At 36.1% G+C, this 27,774-nt stretch overlaps 1 protein-coding gene across 2 annotated transcripts in view; it reads right to left on the bottom strand.

Annotated features, from left to right (window-relative positions):
• gpc5c (glypican 5c) overlaps window positions 1-27,774 on the bottom strand; it is a 145,888-nt gene that overhangs the window by 44,383 nt on the left and 73,731 nt on the right. For both annotated transcript variants that reach the window (XR_009268972.1, XM_058764623.1), the window contains exons 7-8: window positions 25,925-26,045; window positions 6,804-6,933 (exon numbers count right to left, since the gene is read on the bottom strand). Coding sequence is in view for 1 of the 2 variants with exons in the window: in XM_058764623.1 (XP_058620606.1) it covers window positions 6,804-6,933; window positions 25,925-26,045 (251 nt within the window). In the remaining variant the exon portion in view is untranslated. The remainder of the gene's footprint in view (window positions 1-6,803; window positions 6,934-25,924; window positions 26,046-27,774) is intronic.

Genomic DNA, 27,774 nt, shown 5'->3' with positions numbered 1-27,774 from the left:
TAATGACAGAATTTTCATTTCTGGGTGAACTATCCCTTTAAATCTTTCTGTCCTGAGAAAAGAGCTTCTTTAGAGTTTAGAGTCTTTAGAGTTGAAGACAATTACCTCAACAAACTACAAAACTGTGCTCAGATTTGACCAAAGAGACAAGACCCGTTCACACCAAGGACAATAACTATAATGATAAAGATATAGCTTTAAAAATCATTCTAAACTTAAAAGAATAGCAGAATCCACATCACAACTATAAGAAAAATAGCACAGAGGAACGATATCATTGAAACTGTCTGTCTGATTTTTTTTCCCCCAGCTGATGAACAATAAAAGACATGGATGATCATAATTCATCCTGCTTTAAAGAGTTTAAAATGGCAGATGACAATTGCATGAGCTTATAATAAACAGATTGTTACTGCCTTGGTGTGGATGCTAATATAGTTATTGTTACTTTTTATAGCCTCAGTGTGAACGGGTCTTCAGAGATATGATCGCTCATTTCTTTGAAGACCAGATTATGTCTCTCAGTTGTTTCTATTCTTATTTATCCAAAGAAATTCTAGGAGAAACATACAATATGAAACATTGTGAAATGTAAATGAAATATAATTATATGATATAGTTCCATTACATGTTGTGGGTAATGAAAGAGAAATCTCCCAAAATATTATATATATATATATTTTAAAATATAAACTATAAATATAAATAAATAATGTTTGATATATGATGCTGTTAACCACAAAAGTCACCTAAATACATAATTCATTGCTCCCTCAGAGTCTCAGAGTTGAAATTTTTCAAAAGTCGAAACTCTCAAACATCTTCAGCACATCTGCACACCAAGATGTCTCAACATAATCTGACAAAACACCTTCTGCTGGCACACAACACATCCAGAGCACCTATCATAACATCTAACCCTGAGAACTGTGCATCTTCTTCCAGAAGACAGCTGGAGGAAAAACAGACATCTTGTTTCTTTTGGTCAGCTGGTTCACTTGAGTATTACGACCAGGTGCTCAAACAAAAGACACCTTCAACATAAAGCCCCCCCATGTTGATTTACTTATGAGGTAAATAAATAAAGAAACACATGTATGTGCTCTTCTCATGATAGTAGCAGAGAAAGTGTGGTGGGCTCTGGAACATTCTGTTTCTGTTCGCTCCACACGTTTACATATTTACCATTAAGCACCGTGGCAAAACTGGGCATGTGTTTGGCCTGGCATGTGCAACCAGAAACAGAGGGAGAGAGCAAACCAAGAGGGAAATGTAAAGAGAAGAGCAAGAGAGAGCAGAACTTGGCTTTGTCTTGCATAAAAACAGATGCAGTAGCTGCAGTACCAAAAAACATTTCCAAGACAGGAGGTCTAATCCCGCTGACCTCCTCTCTCTCTCACTCCTTACACCCTTGAGCGGTTGTTTGCTGCTGCAGTTGTTCTGTTGCGGTAGACACTACAGTAGTTTCTCTACTTGCCATATTCGCTAACATTATACATTTTGTATTAAATAATTTTTCTCCCTGAGGTCCACTTACTTTGTTAGTAACAGTATAATTTTGTTTTTTTTTATAATTTACAATTCTGATTTTTTTCTCCAGCCAGTCAGAATTAAAGAGCCAAGACATTTTAGCAGCAGACAAAATAACTGCAGCGCATGTTTATAATAAGCAGAATGTTAGCATCCTTTATAGTTATCATTATAGTTATCGTTCTTGGTCCGAATGATTCTTTACATGATGTTATATGATTCCAGTGTCTGTCCACACCAGCCGTGGAAAAATTAATCACAAATCACAGAAAAGGCCTTTTCACATTTGAAATAGTTAATTATGGGTCATTCTAAACCCTAGAAATCCTGGGTTTTCTTGATTCACATTTTACACTTTCACTAATAATTTACCAGGGTTAACAATTAATCCTGGGTATTCATAAACTGGCATTTTATACTGTACATTCCTATACCATTGGTGAAAGTGACTGCTGTTATTGGGTTGTCACTGAAAATTTTGTCATCATTTACACACTGTAACATTGAAGTCATTTAATCATTTGGTTTGTTTGTAGCCTACATTTAGCTTTTTACTTTATTTAGGCTTCAAAAGTTGTGTTAATTTGTGAAGACTGTTCTCACTCCCAACTCATCATATATTGATGCTCGGTCAGAACCCTTTGGTGTCACTTTTTAACACACTGTAATTGTTCGGCAAGCAGGATACTCCAATGCTTTAAATAAGAAATTTCTGGACTCAATACGTAGGTGCGAAGTGCATGGGAATTTTATCGCCATGCTAATTCATATATTGGGTAATAATTTGCCACTATTACATGTATGTTGGGGTGTGATATTCAATTTAAACACAGTAACAACAATTGTATTTGCATTGCATTACACTATTTGCACATTTTTGTGCATGTAACCCAACCCCTATCCCTACACCTCATTTTGTCAAGATAAAATAAGGATATAAAAGGCAGATAAAACTACAGTCACAATTGACTTTTTACAAAAAGTATTAATATTCCAAGTCTTGAGGCAAAACGATTGATCCTGTGCACAAATAAAAAAAAATGCCATGAAAAGGAGCGTTACATCAGCTTTGGTTGTGAAATGCCAGGCTCTTGAGTTTCTTGTGAAACACCCTGTCATGCTAAAGTTTGGGAGTATCTTTTGAATTACAGAGCAGGATCATTCTCAGCAATTAAATATTTATGTTTTAATCTGTTCTTTGTATAATATTGCATGGCTTCAGAAGACTTGGAACATAACAAGACTTGTTTGTAATACTTTTATACTGCTTTTCTGTCCATTTTTGCAATAAATATCCATGACTGTACTTTCAATTGCCTGTTAGGTTTTAGGATAGGGGTGAGGTTAGGTGCTCCAAAATATCTATAAAAGTATAAATGTATATAAAATGATTTCTATTTTTACAAATGCATGCAAAGAATTAAATGCGCCTTGATCTGATGAATAAGGAATACAATTGAAAGCAATAGCGTACCCATCGAAAGGTGACACTAAATGGGGTATCCTGAGCGTTAAAATGGGGTCCTGACCAAGCGTCAATGTGTGTTGAGTTGGAAGTGAGAACATGTTGGATTATCATAACGAACAAAACATGTATCATCATAAATATTTGTTGGTTACAGAGCTCATTTTCTGCAGTAATCCAAAATCCAAATCCAACTGAGGTTTTAATCGAGGGAACCAAGGCGATACAAACGTCTGGGTTGGCCTACAAAAATATACCATCACTGCAGCGCTCTATTATAGACCTCCATGATTGTGGCAGGGTTAAGGCTTAAATGTGCTGTTCAAACTGTTTAAATGATAAGAGGACCTGTTAAAACTTTCAGACAATTGTTTCTAACTGCCCATTTTTTACATTGAAGGCACAGACAGCATGTTTGAGGTAAAAATCTGACAAGTACACTGATAATAATAGCTGGTCTTACTGTCTGAGCGATGCGATCAATGCTACAGGCGTCAGAGGTTTTAAAGTGGGACCTGCGGCCTGGATGGCCATCATTCTTCATATCTCGCCTCTTCTCCCAAACACTTTTGCTCTCATTGACCTCGTCTCTTTCTACCCTGGAATGTTTTTCAGCTGGTGATAAAGGGACGCCCTCTTTTCTTCCCGTACCCTGTGTTTTTGATGTGTGGCACCCTGGAGCGCTAACCGCAGTTTAGGGGAAATGGGTGCGGGAGAGCAAGATGGCTGCCGGAGGGCCCAGCGGGGTGATTTTAGTGATGAGTGAAGATTGGGTTTCAAAGCGATCGAGAAACGCTACACAGACAAGGTCTGCGGTGAACCCCCGGAAAAAAGACGGGGGATTGGAGCCGTGGGTCATGTGTTACGGCTCTGGGCAGAAAACAGAGGCCATTTAGTGGCCATTTTAGTGATGATGGAATGGCAGGTAGCACCTCAGCACCTGCGTTTGAGACAGTCAGAGGAGGTCATTCAATCTCTCTGTACCCCTGGGTGGTCTCTGTGGTCATTTCAACACCTGAGTATACAGATGACATAACGTGACGCTTTTTGTGAGGTCTACAAGGTTCCTTCTGGGAATCAATTTGGCCCTAAAATTATTTTCCATGCAAGTACTTACACTAACATTACTAATCCTAACACATCCTGAATAATACTTGGATAAAAATATCTCTTAGCATTCCCATTCATCTCAAGGTCAGTTGCTCGGCTGGAGCAGGATTCCAAAAATATTCAATTTGAAATCTTTCATCTTCCACAGAGAGCCAGTTACTGGAGTTAATTACATGTGACTAATCACTTTCAAGCTACAGGAAAATTACACTGATTAGCTGATGGCACTACAAGAACACAGACAGGCCCAAAGCCATTACTAGTGACTATACTGAGCTGTGATGTTAATGCCAGCAGATAAATATAATATAATGAAAAAAAATTAGCGTTAAACTGATAAATCAATAAAATAATTACATATTTATTTAGTGATGATCAGGGCTGGGGAGTAACGAAATACAAGTAACGCCGTTACGTATTTAAAATACAAAATATGAGTAACTGTATTTCGTTATAGTTACATTTTAATCAGATTACAGTTACATCCAAAAAGTATTTTAGATTACCTTAGTGATTACTTTGATTTTTAATGTCATTTATTTATTTGAATATTAATGTAAATGATTTCAATCATGAGGCAACTGGTGATACTCAGACTCGCGCGCAGCCTGTCCATACAGCAGCCTGCCTGCAGAGTGCAGACCAATATGATCTCACAGAATTCCGTGTAATGACCACGGACTTAATTAACCCCCGAATCTGTGGTGGCATCACGGAATCGCCGAAAATTACGTGATGGGCTCACAGAAGTGATACCAATGTAAGTCAGTGACAGGCATCAGCCGTGAACCACGCACGGATCCACTGGTTCAACACTTTAAATGGGAAACCCTTAGCATCAATATGCCGACGCGATATACTGGGAAATTTATCGTCATCATTATTGTTCAGAACTGGGTAGGTTTAGGGTAGGGGTGGGGTCAGGTACTCCAGTGAAAGTATAAATTTATATACAAAATATAACTGCATCAGAGTCACTCTTTTTACGTGGTCTGATGCAGCGCTGGTGTTGAACCAGTGAATCCGTGCATGGACCACGGCTGATGCCTTCTGTGAGCCCATCACGGAATTTTCGGCGATTCCATGATGCCACCACAGATTCGGGGTTAATTAAGTCCGTGGTCATTACACGGAATTCTGTGAGATCAGGTTGTGCAGACTATAGTGATGACTCATTAAAATGCAAGAGAAAATCAGAAAGCCTAGCGCGTAATTGTCATGGAAATAAAAAGACGATTTTACTTCTAAATGTGAAAAAAGACGGAACATCACTGTAGGCTATGTAATTTTTGTTTACCTGCAACAAAACGTCTCTCGGTTTCAAAGGAACATCTAACCTTGAAAAAAGCATCTTAAAGTAAGTTGTTCTCACAGTTTGTACGAGTCCTTGTTTTTCTATATTTATGTATAGTTAAGCAATATCAATCCAGGAAGTAGAGTGCTGTTTAGCCGAATATTAGCGCGATTGCAAATGTGATGCTGATTTTATGCAATTCATAAAAAGTTCATATTTAGTGACTTATTAAAAGAACAGTGTTGTCTGATTTGCTCTATAGCGCAAACAAAAATGGTTCCATACAACCGCTGGTCTATTTACACTAAGCGCAATAAATCTGTTTGGGATTGACATCATTAGAAAAGACGTCTATTTGAGACACGTGCTGATAAGATTTGAGTTTGAATCCGTTTGAACTCATTCAACTCCCGTTCTTTTCCCTTTTCCCATCACATATCTGCCACTGTTTGCAATAAGTATTAATAGCATCTACTATCACTTGTTGCAAAGAAAATGCTACTTTTTTCCAACATGGTGTAAATAGAAGTTATGGCTATTTGCACTTAATGCAAATAACCACTGCCTTCAAAATAAATCCACATCAGAATAGTTGCGCGTCTGCGAGCAACATTTGGTTCCTGAATGAAGCCGCGTTTTGAACGAATCAGCTGAGAATGATTCAATTACATTCATAAAATCACTTGCTTGATTCCTGAATGAACCTTTTGAGCGAATCGAATGATTCCATGACTCTTTCATTAAGGCAGTGATTTGCCACCACCTGCTGGCGGTTTTAGTTTCATATTTAAAAACATATTTTCCTCCCATAATTTTTTTATTTCCATGTTTAAAATGTTGTATTGAAAATATTAATCTCATAGCATTATTTATGCATTTATAATTGTTTTAAATGTATTCATGCCACCCATTTTTATTTAGAGGTGGTTAACATAAAAACAAGACATCAAAGTTAATATGCCATTTAATTTAAGTATTCCAAAGTATTTAGATTAAGTTACTAAAATTAAGTAATCTAACGAAATACGTTACAAAATACTTTTTAAAGCATGTATTTTGTAATCTGTAACGAAATACATTTTAAAAGTAACCTTCCCAGCCCTGCTGATGATATTGCTAATCGATAAAATGCTATGGCTAATTCTGAAGGTCTGTCAATGGAGCAAGATTTAGATCTAACTAGATGGTGTAGTTACGCCATCCACCAGCAGGGGCTAACTGGGTCATGCTAACTAAATAAACCAAAACACCATGTTGTTTCATCACTCATCAGAGGTACAAGCAACCCTTCAGGAAATATGGTTTAGAAAGTAAGACAATCATGCCAGATAGAACAGCATCGAACCAGTACAAAAAAAAGCCATGGAAGCCCAGATGTAGGTGAGATTTTGTTTGTTAACTCACTGGGAGATGCCACAGACTCTCCAGAACCTTCACAACCGTCCTCATCATCACATTCACCACTGCTCTCTCCACTTCCTCTCTCGTCCCAGGACTCCCTGTGCCCCACACCAGGCATGATCTCTTGAATTTCCTTAAAAAAAAAAAAAAAATTACAAATATCAGATCTGCATTTATCAGTATAAAACATAGACATGTTGATATTATAGATACATCCAACAAGTGACACTGTGTACTGGAATAAACCAATGATGATAATTTGTTATAAAAACAATGATATAAAAAAACTACTTGTAAAAAAGATGTGTCAATGAGCAAATTTTAATTACAAAAGTAATGAAGACGTTCTGGAAGTTGAGTGCTATATATACACTACCTTTTTTATTAATGATATTTTCATTCAGCAAAGCTTAAATACATTATATTTCTTATTAAAAACAAATGCTGTTCATTTTCAACTCTCTATTCATGGAATTCTAGGTGGGGGGGGAATTCTAGGCAAAAAATTTAGCACTAAATCAGCATATTAGAATGATTTCTGAAGGATCAGGTGACACTCAAGACTCAAGTAATGGCTGCTGAAAATTCAGCTTTGCCATCACAGGAATATTTTTTTTTTTGTTTTGACAAAAGGAAATTCAGATATGATGTGCTCAACTAACTGTTTTTAATTTTGGACATTGTTTGGATTGTTGTTTCACTTCTTAACTCTCTAAGAGACAGTTAGCATAACCAGAGGGTTAACCGACAGGTCTGGCCCAGGCATATCTGTGAACAGAGGGAGTCTGGCATTTCTAAATCAAGCCTCCAGCACTGGGTTTGGGCCAGAGCTGCTCCATAGAATGGGTGAAACTGGTTTTCTATAGCACAAGCAAAGATATTTTTAACCCACACACAAACTATACAGCGGAGTCAAAAACTCTGGAACTTGGAAACAAACAACATGTTATACCATTCACTCAACTTTTCATTCAAATTATATTAAAAAATACATCACGGAGGCATTTTCACTAGTGGACCCAGACTTTTGGACCCCACTAATAGGCCTATATCCAGTCAAATCCACTCCACTGCCATATTAATCTTTCCACTGACATTTCACTTCAGTTTCTTTCTCGTTCAGTACAAGATTTTGAGCCTAGCAAGGTAAAGCATTTGATTTTAATCTTTCGCTATCTGCTGAGGACTAAATGTCACAACACACTCCCTATATACAATTCCTTGAAAGTCACTTTGCACAGAAGTGTCCACTGGGGAAATAAATGTCAATGTAAAGGTCAAACTCACATGACCCATTAACCTTTGAGTCAGCACAATCAGGAGCAGGCAGGCTGCACACGCTCGCCGTGACCTTTCACCCTCTGCCCAGGGCTTACGAGTCAGCTAGAGACGCAAAGCTATAGATAAATATAGCAGGTTGGCCAGGAGCTAGACAGACAGATAAATATATAGACGATATTAATGGACAGTAATGACAACGGCTCCACACACATGGTTCAAACCTCACAGCTTGGCTTTCTAACCTTGTCCTGACAAAGCACATGGATGCCTTTCAAAACCGGCCACGTGCAGATTGACGCAAACACAAAAGATGATTTGTAACCTCGAATGGTGCTCTGAGGAAAGCGTTTCAATGCTGCAAATGCACCAACGTGCACAAACTCAAACCTTTTCTGTTCCTTATTAATGACCTCATATGGAAGCACTGATTTCATTAATATTTTGAGATAGGACTGTTTTAGGTTTTTTCCAATCAGAGATGCCTAATTGAATTGCAAAGCCACAAACACAAAAACCACTGAAGTAACTTTTCCAAAAACATATGAGTGTGCCACGAAGCTGTATTTCTCATGTGCTGTTATTGTTAAATAACCAACTAAAACTACTGAGCATATTTTTGTTAACCTAAAGATGAAATAAAATACACTATAAACATTAGATGAAAAACATAAACTAAGAAAATAGAAAATCAGAAATGTCACATTGGCACCTAACTGAAATAAAACAAGTTCAAGTCAAAGTAGTAAAATTACTTAAACTAAAACTGAAATAAAAATAAATAGAAAAAAAAAACTAAAATCACAAAAACTAACATTTTAAATTAAAATATTAATAAATACTTTAATAGTATATCAATAATGGTTTAATAACGAGTGTTTTTAATCTGACATTTTTTTGATTTACAACAACTTTCTGTGAGAGTTTCTAAATCTGTGATTGTCTTTCTAAATCAAAGCATTGCAAATCATTTGCAAACATGTACAGTCTTCATCAGTGGTTCTCATCTGCTTCAGAATCCAGATTTCAAGTTGCAGTCTAGTACTATGATGGTTTATCATGCAAAATATACATAAAATGCATTAATTACCAATAACTGCATAGGCCGAACAATATGCACAATTATTAATATAACATAGGTTGGATAAGAAATTTCGAAATGATGAATCTGAATTCAATTTTAAATTAACAAAATATTCAGGAAAATAATAATAATAAAGCTTATTTTATATTCAAGAAAAAAGTAGGTGGCAAATGCAAACAATAACTCCCATATAATCATATCACATGGTTACTGGAAGCTATGATTTGAATTTACCTTCTATTTTTTTCCACTGCTGATGGTGATATTATTAGAAAAGCCCTGTGAGCCATTTGTGGGTTGTGACCCTCCAGAGAAGCACAGATCTAGAGGCTGAGTGTATAAGTGAAGTGTGCAGGTAGAGTTCTTCTCATAATGTTTCATCTGAAACTCCCGGTCATGATGACAGATGCTTTTCAGCATCCTGATGCCAAGCCTATTCCTGTCTGCTAATCTATTTTATTGGTAGGTACATAGTACTCCTGCATTGAGAACATGCCCTGCTGCACTATCAATAGACATAATACACACTCACTCAGCCCGACACAAACACCTACACACCTCCTCACCCCCGGCATAATGAAACATATAATGAAAAACAGGATTTCCTCTGCTCTATGGAAATAAAAGAGTTGGATGTACTACAACAAACACACTCCAACACTGTTTCCCAGCCTACATGATTTTAGTGGAACTGATTATGATTTCACACAATCAAGAAATGTGCAACACAGTCTTTCCTAGCTGAGTAACGGAATAACTTTTGTTAACCAACAAGAGAAGAATGAGTGGCTGTTTGCACATGACGCAGTCTTGCATTTTTGCTGAATTTTTAATAGACAGTTCCCAAACAAAGCTTAAGTTTATTCTCGATATAAACAGACAAGTGACATTTTGAGCGGGAAGCTCTTCATCTGACTATTCTTCTTTATAGGACTATTAAAGCCATGGATAATTACCAGAAAGAACACAGCTGTTGTTGAAAAGAAAATGCTGTTTCTCAAACAACTGAGAATTGAACCAGTTTGAAAGTGCACAATGATATTCATATTGAAATCATATAACACTACAATAATTACTGGAGAAATGCAGACACAGGGTTTCAAGTAAATATGACATGACATGCAATTTGGTGAGTTAATAATAACCAAACTATCCACAGATGCAAGGTACTACTCAATACTAACTGAACTTTGTTTACACCTATTTGTTTTTTTATTTAAATTGCATGTCAAGAAAAATGTTGCCTGTTCTACACAAGTTTGCTTTATTGAATCATTTAGAAATATTCAGGGTTATGCAGTCATAACTATGAGCACATTAGCATTATGACCACCCACATTTTTCCTCCAAACAATATGAAGTCGGTGTTTACCAATCATGATGGAGGCCATTTACATACAATCAAAAACAGCCCATATGAAAGGGTCAGACGTGGGTAGAAAATATTCATTCAAAACTAAAAACAACATTAGAAGTGGACTTAAAATGCTACAAAAAAGCAGAATATGACATTTCAAATGTTACTCTGATTCAATATAAACCAAATAAACTTGAAAACATCAACCCAAGCATTGCTACAAAAGAAATGTGATTAAATGCGTAAAAATAATAACTAAATCAAGTTATGTAAACATATTTCCTCATCTATGCTTCATGGTCCAATAAAAGTCAAACACAGTTTATAAACAAGTCTCGAAACCGAATAGTTTTGATCAAAGCCCTTACAGACCAATTAACCTTGCAATCATGCAAAGTAGTCCAATGAATAATTTAATTACATATGCGTGTGTTAATGGACTGGCTGGCAGTGTCGTGACTGAGTCAGCAAACCTACAGAGATCTCTACCAATACGGACAGAGTCTAAAACGCATTAAATAGAGAGGGCTCTGGACTCATTTCCCGCTAAAGCATTCTAATTAGACACACTATAAAGAATTAATTAAAGAATGAAAGACTGCAGTGACCATGGTTACAGTTTATTAACTGGCTGAAGGCCCAGCTATTTCAGCCTCTCTTTCTAATTCTGTAAATGACATGCAAGGCAACACATTTTTTGAACTAGAAATGCCAAGGTTGACACGTTAGATTAAATGTTTAAACTTTGTTTCACAAACCGAAAGCCGAGTCAAAATAACCGTTTATGGCAATCGACAGCATATGAGATTAACCTTCCGAACCTGGAATATTCAAAATAGATAACCAATAGAACATTTAGACCTTGGATAAAAGCTTCTGCCAATAAAGTTAATGGAAATTGTGCTTCTTAGACCAGGAGATCTAAATTATTACAGACCTATATCAAACACCTTACAAGTGTTTTTGAGAATGGCTACTAGGGCTGTGCAAAGATGGAAGTCACATGGGACATCTAACTCACACTTTACATACTCCATAAGACAGACAGTGTAAAGGGGGTTCAATATGCAACTAAAATCATCGCTTGTGTGTGTCCCTCTCTTCCTGTTCACAAATGATCACGGCCAAAATTCACGTCTTAAGAGAGCAACAATCACAGCAAGTCCAGACATCTGCTCGAAGATGTTTCCAAAGTCAGATCGGACAGCCTCCAGGTTAAATATTGTAACAGGGAACGTTCCCGCAAGGGTCACTACTGAGACAAGTTCATCTGAACATCTAGATTTTTTTTTCCCCCACTGCAAAATGAATAAATAAATAAATAAATTCTTACACTATGTTGCCCAATGAAAATATCTGAACATCTTTACTAAAATGTATGTTAGGCTCACAAATTTACATTTACACTTAAAACAAGAACAGCAAAGCTTAATTCAAAATACACAGTAAAATTCAAAATTTGGGGCTGATATGGCTTTTTCTAAGTGAAAGAAGTCTCTTATGATCTGCAATTATTTGAACAAAAAAAATAAATAATAATAAAAAAATATTAAAAAACAGTAATATTGTGAAATATTTTTACAATTTAAAATATTAATATAAATATATTGAATATATTTTAAAATGCAATTTATTCTTGTGATGGCAAAGCTGAATTGCTGCTTGTTTGTTTGTTTGTTTATATATTTATTTATTTAGTGGAAACCATTATTCATTTATTTGTTCAGGATTCATTGTTGAATATAAAGTTCAAAACAACAGCATTTATTTGTTTTAAAATTGTAACAATGTAAAAGTCTTCACTGTCACTAATGTGCCCTTACTAATTAAAAATATTTTTTTTTTTTAAAGAAATTTGACCCCAAACTTTTTTTTTTTTTTTAAACAGAAATCTATTTTGTAAAATAAGTAACCGGGAAATATAAAAATAAGTAAATCTATCTTGTATAATATAAGTTTTATTTACTCCAAAATGAGAAAAAAAATTTAAAAGTTTTTTTATTTTTGTCACATTGATCGCTCTGCCCACGCAAATATCCGAATTGGTTAAAAATAGCTACAAAGTGTAAATTCAGCTTGTCATTTCCTGATCCTCTTTCCTTCTACTCCCTGTCTCCATGCATAAAATGGGGAAAAAGGCAAAAAAAACAACATCATCAAACTAACAAAAAAAAACAACTAAAGTAGGTTCTGTTTAGCTGGTAAAGTCACTTTGACAGTGGACAGAAAAATCATTTGACAGATTGAAGGAATCATGACCGTTCTGACCGTTTATACTTTCCAAACCTGATTTTAATCGGATTTCAAACCACATACAGATGTGGTTTGGATCAGGGTTGTAAACATCAGATTTCATGTGCGTTTTGTTTTTTTTATTTTGACTACAAAACAAACCAGGCTTGAGTCAGTAAATTAAAAAAAAAATCCGCAATTTACTGCCTGTCTGAACAAAGCTAGTGTAAAAAGTTATTTGTCCAGTTTTTAAATGACCATTTTATGAATGATCTCATAGTTCATGTGCTAAAATAAGTCATCTATAGGCTCAGAGAGGTTCACTAACTGGATGCATGAGGACGGAAATAACGTCTCTCTTTTACATTTACATTTATGCATTTAGCAGACGCTTTTATCCAAAGCGACTTACATTGCATTCAAGTTACAGTTTTTACATTTTATCAGCTCTTGCTTTCCCTGGGAATTGAACCCATGATCTTGGCGTTGCTAGCGTCATGCGCTACTATTTGAGCTACAGGAAAGCTCTTTTCCACTGCGGAATCATCCAAAGACAAATCAGGTACTTAGTCTGTCAGTTTTCAATGCACCAACTCCCAAACATATACAATAAACTTAAGACATACACTCAAACACACACAGGTCCAGTGGAATGCACAAGTTTAAATTCCTTCCCGTGTGCCTTAAACTTTCTATTCACTGCAAAGCCCGAGTTTCCAGAGTGACCGTTCCTCTGGTAAGAGCAGGTCGAGGTGCATGTGTGTGTGTGTGTGTGTGTTAGTGGCTAATAGCTCATGCTGCTTTGTTGAACAAACCCCAGCAGGGCTCAAGAAAACACATTCCAGGAGTTAATGACCAAAATGAGGGTAAAATATTGCATATTTACCACACACTGGCATCTAGAGAGAGAGGGAGTGAAAAAGGAAGAGAGACAGACAGGAGGAGGGAGAGAGAAAGCGATCAGGTTTATAAATCTGTGTGAGAGCAGGACAATAGCTCACTAGAGAGCTGACAAACACGCAAGAAGACATTCTTAAGACATTAAAGGGCAACAGAGCAGCAGTGTGTGTGTGTGTGTGTGTGTGTGTGTGAGGCCAAGCTTTCTTTCTCACGACTCCCTGAAGAGGGTTTCTGCTGCTTAGGTTGAGCTCTGCGCTCTCATGAACCCACACACTCACGCACACACACTAAAGGCAATGTGTGTACTGTAGTTTACAGTCCCACCCTCACACAGTCAGACTCCATCACCTCATGAGGACCAGAAACTGCTGACAGAAAGATGGAAAGAGAGAGACAGACAGTCAGACGAAAGTGACAGAGAGAAGCAGAAAAGACATACACTACCGCTCAAGAGTCTGAGGTCAGTAAGATTTGTTTTAAAAGAAATTAATACCTTTATTAAACAAGGATGCATTAAAATGATCAAAAGTGACAAAAAATTATAATGTCACAAAATAGTTCTATTTCAAAGCCTTTGAACTTTCTATCCATCAAAGAATCCCAGACAAAAAAATGTAAGCAGCACAATTTTTTCCAACATTGATATTAATAAGAAATGTTTTTTGGGCAGCAAATCAGCATATTATTATCATTTCTGAAGGGTCATGTGACACTTAAGACTGGAGTAATTATGTATTTTAGCATTTATATACATATTTTTATTTATATTCTAAAATAACTTTTTTCAATCTTCAGTTTGAATTTTTATTTTAACTGAAATTTTCATTTAGTTTAAGAACTTCAGCAAATACTTATATTTTATTTCAGCTTCATTTAAATTAACAACTACGTTTTAGTTAGTAGTAATAGTTTTTAAGTTTTAGTTTACAATAATAAACTTGTTGCGAAAGAGCTAGAGTGTGAAAAAGTGTGAAAGAAGGAAAGTGTGAATGAAAGAGAAAGAAAGAAAGAAGAAAGAAAGAAAGAAAGAAAGAAAGAAAGAAAGAAGAAAGAAAGAAAGAAAGAAAGAAAGAAAGAAAGAAAGAAAGAAAGAAAGAAAGAAAGAAAGAAAGAAAGAAAGAAAGAAAGAAAGAAAGAAAGAAAGAAAGAAAGAAAGAAAGAAAGAAAGAAAGAAAGAAAGAAAGAAAGAAAGAAAGAAAAAGAAAAAGAAAAAGAAAGTGACAAACAGGAGAGTGCACATTATTATGAAGCCCATAGAATGCCCTCTCCTTCTTTCAGCTGCATTCTTTCGCTCTGAGCTTCACGTCTCCAGGACAAACAGAGCTCGGCGTCTGGCGTGGCACAGCACTCATGTCAGTGACCTCCTCTCCTGAAGGAAAAGGGATTTCACAGACATCAGAGCGCCTGGCAAACGTGCTCATATTTTCCATGGACGCAGAGGACGTGCTACTCGAATGGAGCCGGCAGGGAGTCATGGTTTCACATGTAGTACTGTGAAATAACGTCCACCGGACAGTAAAAGAACATGATAAATCACTGCCAGGAGTGATCTGTGAGCCATCAGGCATGTGATAAAACTAGATAATAATCTGAGAACCACTGAGAAGGAAACTGTACGGATTGAACAAGAATAACAAAACAAAAATGAGACTAGAAAAAGGTTAGTGCAGAGGAGGTGGGATGAGAAGAGGTGAGATGCAATGAGGTGACAAGAGGAGAGAAAAAAAGATTATAGGAGACTAGAGGAGAGGAAGTGAAGTCAGCCGTCCTGTTGTGGAAGCAGAGGATTCTGTTGTGTTCACATGTTTGTGTGATTCAAGATTCGTCATACTGCTGTCCAGAACATCAGAACACGACTTTACAAAACAGAGAGAGAGATCAGATGTCCATCTAAATGCTTTTGATTCTTTTTGGCCATGTGTATATGGCACAGTACTTACAAATTGTTGTTGCTTTGATTGCTTCTATTGTCCTCATTTGTAAGTCACTTTGGAAAAAAGCATCTGCTAAATGATCAAATATAAATGTAAATGTATACTGATTCTGAATATGATTAATCTGATCAGAATTGAAAGCTTTTATAAAATAGTTGAGAAATGAAGTTTGTCTAAATAAACATCTATGAATTCAATGAGCATATGAGATGCAAGAGAGAAAAAATACCATTCTTCATAGATTAAATTAATAACACATTTACATTTATTTCTGTTTGTTTAGCAGAAGCTTTTATCTAAAGTGACTTGCAAATGAGTTGACCTGGCCAGCACAGGCTAGAACTGATGTGCAAAACATGCATTAGTTATTTAATTGCTCACAGCTTCCAAACACTCACAGTTCAATGTTAAAGCAATAAGCCACTTGATTTGTTTGAAACATTTTCAAGCACACTGTGTAATATAATAATTTGTGTTTTCAGACAATTCGTTTTCTTACCACATTTGCATATATTGTAGCAAAAAATATATAATTGAAAAAAATATATTGTTAGATTACAGCATAAAATAATTTCAAAACAAAATGACATCAATTTAAGATATTCCCCAAAGCAATCTTACTTGCATACAATGGGGTGAATTGATCTCCTGCTGATTTTGTACGTTTGCCCACTGACAACGAAATTATCAGTCTATAATTTTAATGCTAGGTTTATTTGAACAGTGAGAGACAGAATAACAACAAAAAAATCCAGAAAAACGCATTTCAAAAAAGTTATAAATTGATTTGCATTTTAATGAGTATTAAATAAATAAGTATTTCACCCCTTCGTAAAACATGACTTAGTACTTGGTGGCAAAACCCAGGTGGCAATCACAGAGGCCAGACGTTTTTTGTAGTTGGTCACCAGGTTTGCACACATCTCAGGAGGGATTTTGTCCCACTCCTCTTTGCAGATCCTCTTCATTAAGGTTTCGAGGTTGATGTTTGGCAACTCGAACCTTCAGCTCCCTCCACAGATTTTCCATGGGATTAAGGTCTGGAGACTGGCTAGGCCACTCCAGGACCTTAATGTGCTTCTTCTTGAGCCACTCCTTTGTTGCTTTGGCCGTGTGTTTTGGGTGATTGTCTTGCTGGAATATCCATCCACGACCCATTTTCAATGCCTTGGCTGGCTTCAATGCCCTGGCCCTGACAGTACATGGCCATGTCCATCGTCCCTTTGATGCAGTGCAGTTGTCCTGTCCCTTAGCATAAAAACACCCACAAAGCATAATGTTTCCATCTCCATGTTTGACGGTGGGGATGGTGTTCTTTGGGTCATAGGCAGCATTCCTCCTCCTCCAAACACGGCGAGTTGAGTTGATGCCAAAGAGCTCAATTTTAGTCTCATCTGACCACAACAGTTTCACCCAGTTCTCCTCTGAATCATTGGCAGACTTCAGACAGGCCTGTACATGTGCTTTCTTGAGCAGGGGGTCCTTGCAGGCTCTGCAGGATTTCAGTCCTTCACGGCGTAGTGTGTTACCAATTGTTTTCTTGGTGACTATGGTCCCAGCTGCCTTGAGATCATTGACAAGATCCTCATGTGTAGTTCTGGGCTGATTCCTCACCGTTCTCATGATCATTGAAACTCCACGAGGTGAGATCTTGCATGGAGCCCCAGTCCGAGGGAGATTGACAGTTATTTTGTGTTTCTTCCATTTGCGATTGCAATAAGATCTTCCAACCAGATTGCAATAATCTCACCAACTGTTGTCACCTTCTCATGAATGATGCATTTATATAGCGCTTTCATGTGTATTGCAATACACCCAAAGCACTTTACAATCATGTGGGGGGGTCTCTCCTCAACCAGCACCAGTGTGCAGCATCCACTTGCATGATGCGACGGCAGCCACAGGACAACGGCGCCAGTGCACTCACCACACACCAGCTACAGGTGGAGAGGAGAGTGTCATAGAGCCAATCAAGTGGATGGGGATTACTGGGAAGCCATGATTGACAAGGGCCAGTGGAGGGAATTTGGCCAAGACACCGGGGTTACACCCCTACTCTTTACGATGAGTGTCATGGGATTTTTAATGACCACAGAGAGTCAGGACCTCGGTTTAACGTCTCATCCGAAAGACTCAAGAATCAAGCTGCTTGGCGATGGTCTTGTGGCCCATTTCAGCCTTGTTTAAGTCTACAGTCTTGTCCCTGACATCCTTGGACAGCTCTTTGGTCTTGGCCATGGTGGAGAGTTTGGAATCTGATTGATTGCTTCTGTGGACAGGTGTCTTTTATACAGGTAACAAGCTGAGTTTAGGAGCACTCCCTTTAAGAGAGTGCTCCTAATCTCAGCTCGTTACCTGTATAAAAGACACCTGGGAGCCAGAAATCTTGCTGATTGATAGGGGATCAAATACTTTTATAACTTTTTTGATAATGCTTCTGGAATATTTTTTTTTTTTTTTTTGTTATTCTGTCTCTCACTGTTAAAATAGACTTGCCATTAAAATTATAGACTGATCATTTCTTTGTCGGTGGGCAAACATACAAAATCAGCAGGGCATCAAATAATTTTTTCCCCTCACTGTAGTTTTATACTCATACTAATATTGATATTTTTTAACTTGTGATTTTATTATTTGAATGAAAATAATGGATATCAATAAAACAACAGTTATTCAAATCCGATTCCATCCAGATATGCACAAAATCGGATTTGGGCTGACAGTCTGACTGAAGCTTATGAAAACAAACTGTTGGCAAATATTCTAGCAAATTTCTCCCTCTGCCCATTGAAATTAGCAAAAATGCTAAAAGACGCCTATAAAATGTTTAAAATTATGGATTTCAAATATATTAAATGGCTAGAGTTACCAATTTTATCATCCAAAACTTCAAAAAAATAAATAAATAAATAATCCATTCAATAGAGCAGGGGTCTTCAACTAACCCTCCCCACCAGCCGAGGTCCGAACAATTATATATAAAAAACAATTGATGTTTTTTGCCAGGCCAGGGTATCTGCAGGATATTTAAGCTTAAATTCAAGACTTTTAAAGGCCTTTTTTTTTTAAGACCTGCGCAAAAAAATAAAAATAAATAAATTAAATGACTGTAAAAAGCACGATTTACTGTTCAGATGCAGGTTTTCACAAAAACAATCAAGTATTATATTAATTAAATAATATATAAATATATTTTACTGCCTTAATTGTTTACATTTTATAACACATCTTCTTGTTGATCCACCAGTTCACATTTACAACTCTGCGTGTTTGCTTAAAAACATGGATTGATTTTCACATTGGCCTTTGACAACAGCAGACTGTACGGGCTGATTGAAAATGGAAAATCATTCTCTTCCAGCAGGTGGCGCTTTGGGAATGGCAGCACACAAAGCCCAACAGACAGACTCCACGAAGCAGATGACTTTGAAATGTGCAGCGCTCATATTTATTCAAAGAATAGCGCAATTCTTGTCTTTCAGTCCCCACATTTAACACCTCCTGAAATCATAATTAAGACTTTCTTGTAACATTTAAGATTTTTAAGGACCCGTCAACTTTCCTAATTTTTGAAAATGCCATTGCTTTTCACCCACTGAAAGTTTCATCTGTCTGCGCGCAGCGGGCAGCTCTCTGCTCTCATCACTGCTCGCACGACTGCACCCAAACGTCTCTAGAGCTGACCTTGATCTGCTAGATATAAATTTGATGTACTAGAAATTAGCGTTTGGTATTTATTTCATTATGTCAAAAGCCTTCACGGATTCGGACCGGAGTCCGCTACCGTAAAGACTACAAAAGCTGTGCCAGTTGGAATAGAAGCTAGATATGTAGGTCCGGGTCCAGATGGGACGGCTTCTGGGTCCGGACCCGGACCGCGGTCCGCCTGTTAGTGACCTATGCAATAGAGGTATCAGTACTGATATGTGACCCTGGACCACAAAACCAGTCATAAGAGTCAATTTTTCAAAATTGAGATTTCTACATCACCTGAAAGCTGAATAAATAAGCTTTCAATTGTATGGCTTGTTAGGATTGGTCAATATTTGGCCGAGATACAACCATTTGAAAATCTGGAATATGTGACAGGCAGTGAGTGTTCAGTGAACTCTTTACAGAGCTGTAGATCTCTCTACCCATTTCAAACAGTGTGTTCTGTTCTCCCTGAGGCCTCAGACAAGAGACGAGCCTTTGATACAGAATACTACTATACCGCGGTCACACACACCTGATACCCTGCTAGTAGGGAAGTGACTGTTGAGAAAAAAAAAAATAGAGGTCAAGTGATGAACCAGAGTAAATGATCAACACACACACAGTTGACCCCAATCAGACAAATTACTAAATCAATTAACACTGCAAATGGTGTGTGTGTGTGTGTGTGTGTGTGAGAGAGAGCATTGTGTGATATGGATAAAAGGCATAGTTCATTAGTGTCTTCATTTATTCACCTCATTCCAAGCCCGTATGGCAATGTCATTTCCCACTGATGCAGTTGAATTAAATGCAAAAATGACAAAAAGCACCATAAATGCAGTCTATATGACTCGTTCACTAGATTTCAAGTGTAGAGACCAAAATTTAAAATTTAAGTGGATATTCACAAAAAGCTTTCATTGCTCTGAAGTGCCTTATTTGCATGCTTATAATTTGAATACGTGCATAGTAAAATTTTTAATAAAGACCGTTCCTCACACAAAGATATTCATGGACCATTTTTATGGTGGTTTTATGAGTATTTTTGGAGCTTTACAGTCCCTGGTCACCACTTACGTTCATTGTTTGGAAAGGAGCAGCTCACTAAATTTCTCCTTTCATGTTCCATGGCAGAAAAGAATAAGTCATACAGGTTTGGAACAGAGTGAAACACTTACAACAGAATTTTCATATTTGGATGAGCTATTAATTTAATTGCTGTTCTAGCTCTAGAGCTCCAAATCCACCCAAATGCATTGGCAGTCCAAACAGGGCGGCCAGTGCATTTAATACGTTTTCTGTACTGCAGTAAAGCAGACTTCCTGTACAGCAGGTGTTAGAGAACAGTAGTGCCGCTGGTCAACACAAGCCCGTTCTGATACTCTAAAAGTGAAAAGCACATTTACACTCTTGAGTGTGATGACATGCTGTATGTGTGCTGAAAAACACACAAACACACACCCCGAGCACAGAGATGCTATTGTGTCTCCACACCCAAAAGCAGCTGTGCCGCTGGCCTGTCCTCCAGATTCCTGTCGGGGATATTTACGGGGAATTAGACGTATTTATTGAGCTTTAACTGGAGGGGTGGGCCACCGGTGACCTGAGCTACAGGCATCACACCACGGCTGTGTTGTTTCATGTGTAGTTTAACATCCACGCAGGGAATCTAACATTTAATTCGACTAATATATATATAGTGCAAACAGTATTTTTGTCTTAATTTCCAGTAAAAATGTCCATAAAAACAAGAACAAAAAAATATAACGTAATACATTTTTTATTTAGAAATATTTTTTATTAATAAAATTATAATTATAAAAACACAAACCATACTAAAATGTGTTAGATTTATGTTTTGAAAAAGAAAATATTAAAATAAAATAAAAATTGAGATATATATGGAAATCTCAATATTATATGCAATTTTGCTTCTCAAATGCATTTACCTATTTTTAAGTAAGTACTTTAATTTAGTTTAATATTTAATATTTGAAAATAAAATGATTAAGTAGATAGACAGTAGATAGAACATATTTAGGAAATACTGATTAAGATCAGTAAGAAAATACATATTAAGACCAGTCTTTTTTATTGTTTGTAGATTAGGAAACACTTAGTACTGAATGAGAATCATTCGTGACATTTTATTGCTTCACCAAATAGGCAGGATTTCAGAAGCATTTTAATACATAAACCTGCAGTGTACTGTAACTGGAACGATCTGAATTGCTAGTTCTCCAGACGGCCATTTCCTGCATTTGGGCAATAAATTGCAAAGTTACAAACAATGAGTGCAAACTGCGGGCTAAGGTGGAGACCAGCCCATCTGAGATGAATCTGGATTGAAGGACTCCAGACATTCTGCAATGTTCACAAACAAATTAGTGAGGGTGGATCCCAACTCCTCAGCAGCTTTCCTAAAATATCAATATGAGGAGAGCAACATCAGGCCAAAGTCAGGGATGCTCAGAGTTGTAAGGGTGAAAGTTGTTACAACTGCTTAGGTCAAACCAGACTTCAGTTTAATGCACTGTGATTATCAGTGTCAACTGTTAACGACTGTAAGTAGATGATGAGTAACCAAACATGCTAAATGTATCACTTAAGAGGCGTTGTATGGCAGTTCCCATCTTTCTATTATGAATGCAACACCAGAGATGCAAAGAATATGTCATTAATAATGGTTTCAAACAACACCAATAGTGCAAAAGAATAAACAGCAAAGAAATAAAGCGATAAGGAAAGAACAAAACTGCAAAAGAAAGGAGGAGCAAATGAAAGTTACATAAAAAAGTGGGATAGAAAGAGGTGAAGAGCAAAAGAGAGTTAAATAGACCAAAAGAAATAAAGAGTGAATGAAATAAAAAAAGCAAAAGAAACAAAAAAGAAAAGGAAATCGAGAAAAAGAAAGAAATAAAGAGCTAAAACAAAAGTGAAAGAAAAAAAAGACTGATAGAAATAGCCGAAGAGACTGAAAGAGAAAAAGAGCGAGTGAAAGAAAGAAAGAAAAAGAAAGAAAGAAAGGAGTTTGAAAAGTGAAAAATTGGTGAAAGAAGTAGCCGAAGAGAGGGAAAGAGAAAGCAAAACAGAGCGCAAATAAGAAAGCAAAAGAAAAAAGAGAGAGAGAAAGAAAGAAAGAGCAAAAGAAAGAGTGAAGGAAAGAAAGAAAGGTCATGTGGCAGAGTTGGACAGACTGTTGCCACACAGAGCCTCAGGGGATTGTGGGAAAATCATCTTTTCTTCTGAAAGTCTTTCAGTGTCCGGCCTGCTATTAGCATGACAAAAACAGCACTTTGCCATCCAAAATGCCTTGTTTTCTGAACCTCTGCTCCTTTCAACTCCCTCGTTCTCTCTGTGTCACTCTCTCAGTTTCTTTAACCACATATTTCCCATTCAAACCTCCCAAGTACACAGGATCAATATTTCCATTCTCCTTCTCTTTCTCTGCGCTGAGACTGTAACACAGCAGATTCCTCTGGTGGTTTTTACTATCCATAATCGGAATAGGAAATCAAATATTTCTGTTGAGAAATTCTCTTACCATCTGGGAAAAAGAAATTCATACCTCTATCAGGGTGAAACGGGTGAATATGAGAGAGAAAGAGACAACATAATTTTATGTTTTTCCCTTATCTGTAATTTTCCATAAACGTTTTCATTTCTCTGTTAGTTTAAAGGCAAGTTGGAAATAAACACTATGATGGCTATCAGATATTACAAATATCAGTCAAAGCCAGAACAGTGAAATTGACTTTTTTTACTAAAATGATACCATGTTCTGTTCTACATGATTTTTCTTATATGTATATTTCCTATGCAAAAAAAAAAAATTAAATATATATATATATATATATATATATATATATATATATATATATATATATATATATATATAATTTAATTTTTTTTAATTTTTTTTAATTTTATATATATATAAATTAATAATAATACTATTTTATTATAATTATTATAATAGTGTTGTTGTTATAAATTAATGTATGTATGTATGTATGTATGTAGGCTATTTATTTATTCATTTAATTTCATGTATTATTTTCAAACATTCTGAAAATAACACCACATTAAGGTTTATTATTATTATTGATTAAAATTGATGCTTTATCTTACTGGAAAAAAAGAGAATAACATACTAATACATAAACTGGAAGCACTTCTACATCTCAATTAAAAATCAATTTATAGCTCATAATCACTTTGATGAACTGGATCATTTTCATTATATTTCAAACTGAATACAAATTTCATATGCTGATGACACACGAGTTTTTCGTGTGAGTTAAAGCTGTTGTGTGTATACAGTATGTGTGTGTGTATTAGGCCATGATGTTCTCACCATTGTTTACTGATGCCACCAGTTCACAAGGCAGTCAGATAACTCTGTAAGGTCAGTCTGCACAGACTCAGTCTACAGCCCCTGCCAGCTCTCATTTCAATTCTTTACTTCCCATCAGAATCAGCCTTACTTCCACATGTGATATGTATAAACTCTCTTTCTCCACAGCCAAAACTCATCTCAGAGTCTGTACTGGATGCTGTTAATTAGGTGGAAGTTTCATCTGTTAGTTAATTTGGAAGAACATCAGAATCACTTTGATGAGCTGTTTAATTCACATCTGAAAAAGAACCATCTGCCCTTGTTTTCTGCCACTCTGTTAATGCATGACTGCTCCATCAGGTCTATCAGAATGAGAACAGAACATCACAAACAACAACAGGAAAAAGTTTCTGAACACATCAGAACATTTCTTCAGCACTGCCTTATGTGATTATTGCTGATTCCTTTTATCATACAAGTTCAATGCATGCAAAACAAGAAATTTAAAATCACATACAATAAACAGAAGTTATTTTTTTTTTTTTAAAGTGCTCTGATTAGTAATATCTGGTCACTTTTTTGAACAGCAACTGAATTTTAGTAAAATAATACCATTTTCTATTCTACGTGATATTTTCTATATGTCTATTTCCTATTCAAGAATTTATTATTATTTACTACTAATATATATATATATATATATATATATATATACATACTACTATATATACACATATACTACTATAACAACAATCTTTGAAAAATAACAAAAATAGTACAGTAATATTTCATTATTATTATTATTATTATTATTCACATTAATATATAGTAATAAAATCAAAAGTGAATAATGTACTAATCAGCACATTTCTTCAGACTGCTTCCAGCAGGCCAACAACACTGTCTGAAGCGATTATTGTTGGAAAAGGTTTTCTTTAATTGTAAAAGTTTGCAAAAACAGGACAATCAATCACATAATGTAAACAATTTACCACTTGTGGTCACTGTCAGTAATCACTAAATTAGCATCTTCCATGAATAACCTACACTGAAATCACCCCATATCCCTTTATAGAAAATACTGTGCATGGTGGTAAAATGGTGATGGTATTTCAACGAATACCATGGTGTTACCATCATACCACGCTCAAAACTGCAGTATTCCCTGAGACACAGCTGATGGATATTGCTGAGCTCAAACAACACTCACATTGTGCAAAACGGGGAACTCGTGCATCAGGGAGCAAAATTCAGCCAAGCAGAACCAAAAGATAATAACCCTGCTTCTGTTTACAAGTTTTAAGATCATCACACTCATCGAATTGATTTCTAATTTGGTATAAAAAAGGATCATGTGAACATAATCTCCCAAGAGCTTAGTCACTATGGTTGAATCTTTGAAATCACATACAGTACGGTAACACTTTAGTATAGGGACCAATTCTCACTATTACTAGTTGCTTATTAGCATGCCTATTATTGACATATTGTTTATTAGTACTTATAAAACACATATTCTGCATGACCATATTCTACATCCCTAATCCTGCCCAATAACTAAACTTAACAACTACATTACTAACTATCAGCAAATTGAGAGTTTGAGTTTTCATTTTTTCCATATTTGAATTTTAAAATTGTATTATTTTTACAATTCAAATATGTTGTATGTAATTGTATATGTATGTAATTGTATTTGAAATTGTATTGTTGTCTTTTTTTGTCTGTCTCTCTCTATATTATATTATATTAAACACACACACATACATATACATACACATATATATATAAATACATATATACACACACACACACATACATATATACACATATATATACATACATATTATATATATACACACATACACACACATATATATATATATATATATACATATATATATATATACATATATATATATATATACACACACAGTATATATATATATATATATATATATACACACACACACACACACACTTTTTATTTATTAATTTATAAATTTTTTATTTTAGTTTTAGTAACTTTATAACATCAAGTTTTTTATTTAATTTTATAACGTAATGCTATAAAGCACAAAAGTATGTTTTTCAGATTTCAAACCTGTATGACTTCCTTATAGAATAAAGAACATATGTTAAGACTTCCTTATAAAATGAAGATATGTTAAAATACTTTTGTGTTTCACAGTAGAAAGAAATACATGTTAGTAAACGAGTAAATGATGAGAGAATTTTGTATTTTTAGGTGAACTATCCCTTTAAGATGTAGATGTAGTGTCACCAAATCATAATATTCCTTACCATGTTGAAGAGCTCGAGTTTGTTTTTGACATCCATAAGCACAGGGTCAGCACCTCTGACCCTTATTTCTGGATTCTGTCTTTGAGCACGAACTCCATTGCCCACCACTCTTGCAGTATAACTGAGAGAAAGAGAGGGAGAAAGACAAAAATATTAAGAGACCAGCTGTTATTTGCACCATGAAGCCCCATCAGAATTAACTTTTGGTTGAGGTCCCGTGGAAGCTTAAATCGTCAATCTACTGTTTGGCTTCACCATGACATAGACAGCATTCTGTCCTGACAGCTTAGAGGATCAATACGGCCTGGACTTCTAGATCCCCTGCCAGAAATGAGACATTATAAAGTCTAATTGTTGGTGTGTGTGTGTGCTGTGGGAAGGGAGGGGAGGATATATTTGAAAATATTGATGAGACAGTGGGGGAGAAAACACTGCTTTAGAATAATAATAGAGAAGATAGATTGTAACTGAGGGTTAGAAATGAGGTTAATTAGAGTCTTGTAGAAACCATAGAGAAATGTGACTGAACTGCTTACATGCTACAAGAACAGGGATGAGAAGATCTATTATTAGCAGAGAACATTTGCTAATTGCCAAATGAGAAAGAAGCCTGACAATTCGGAGTGAATGCGAGGTGCAATAAACAAAATGATTTAGTCTGAGGAAAAGTGAATAGAGAGCGTAAGAAAATATAGTGGAGATAAGGTTTGAGAATACCTGATGAAGGAGAGACCAAAGGGAGGATTAAAGAGATAAAGATATAAGAGGAGAAAATCAGAAAGAAAGACAAAGGGGAAGAAAGGATGACCCAAGGAGAATGAGGACAACCTGGAAAAGAAAGCGGAGCTGAAACTGGGGTGCTGGAGCTGACAACGGGATGAGAATAAGGAGTGTGCTTTTTGAGGTATTTTGTGGGTGAAGGTTTGTGTAAAGATTGCTCTTGAAGGTCTACGTTGAGCTTTGTTGTTCTTGAGGGTATTTGTTGGGGTGCAATAAAGCAACAGTAAGTATATAAATAATACTAAAATAACAATGGTTGAGGTACAGTGTTCCTGAGGATTTGCACAGAGGTACATTGTTCTTGAGAGTTTGCGTTGAAGAATGTTGTTCTTCAGGGTTTGTATTGGTTCTGCAGTACATTGTTCTTGAGGGTTTGCTTTGAAAAATTATGTTTTTATGGTTTGCATTGGCGAATGTTGTTCTTTAGGGTTTGTGGTACATTGTTCCTGTGTTGAGGAATGTTGTTCTTGAAGGCATTTGTTGATGAACAATGATCCCGAGGGTTTGTGTTGAGGTGTGTTGAAGTACATTTAGACTCGGCATGATCAGTTTAAAGGTAAACTGAGGCTGAATTTGTACGTTGTTAATTGGGGAGCTGTGTTTAGAGACCAGACTGAGGGATAAAATGAAATGCTGAGTGAGCAGACACATTTATTCCTGGCACCTCTGGGTTCAGGAGCAGTAGCTACTGCACTAATGAAGCGTCCATTCAGGACTGAATTACTGCAATGGACAAGCCACGGGGTGAAAGGAGGAGCAGAACAGAGAGGAGTTATTAGGACAAAAGTGGAGAAGAAAAATCTAATTATAAAAAAAAGTTCATAAAAGGAAAATGAACAGCTTCCCTAAAGTCCTAAACACCTGCGCACACACGCACACAAGCCATCTAATCATAAGAGCGGTATACCTCTTTCTCTCTCTTATTATCATGCTGTTCCAAAAGAATTTGCCAGTATTATTTCTGAAAGCGTGAATTTTCAACCCACACACAAAAAAATACATTATTCATCGCCCAATTTTAAGATGTGATGAGAACACAAACAGAAGAAATACTGTATGCATATGGGGTT

Source organism: Onychostoma macrolepis, chromosome 02 (genome assembly GCF_012432095.1).
Source record: "Onychostoma macrolepis isolate SWU-2019 chromosome 02, ASM1243209v1, whole genome shotgun sequence".
Classification (NCBI taxonomy): Eukaryota; Metazoa; Chordata; class Actinopteri; order Cypriniformes; family Cyprinidae; genus Onychostoma; species Onychostoma macrolepis.
Note: the sequence above shows the minus strand (reverse complement) of the source record. Positions and strands in the feature narration are given on the sequence as shown.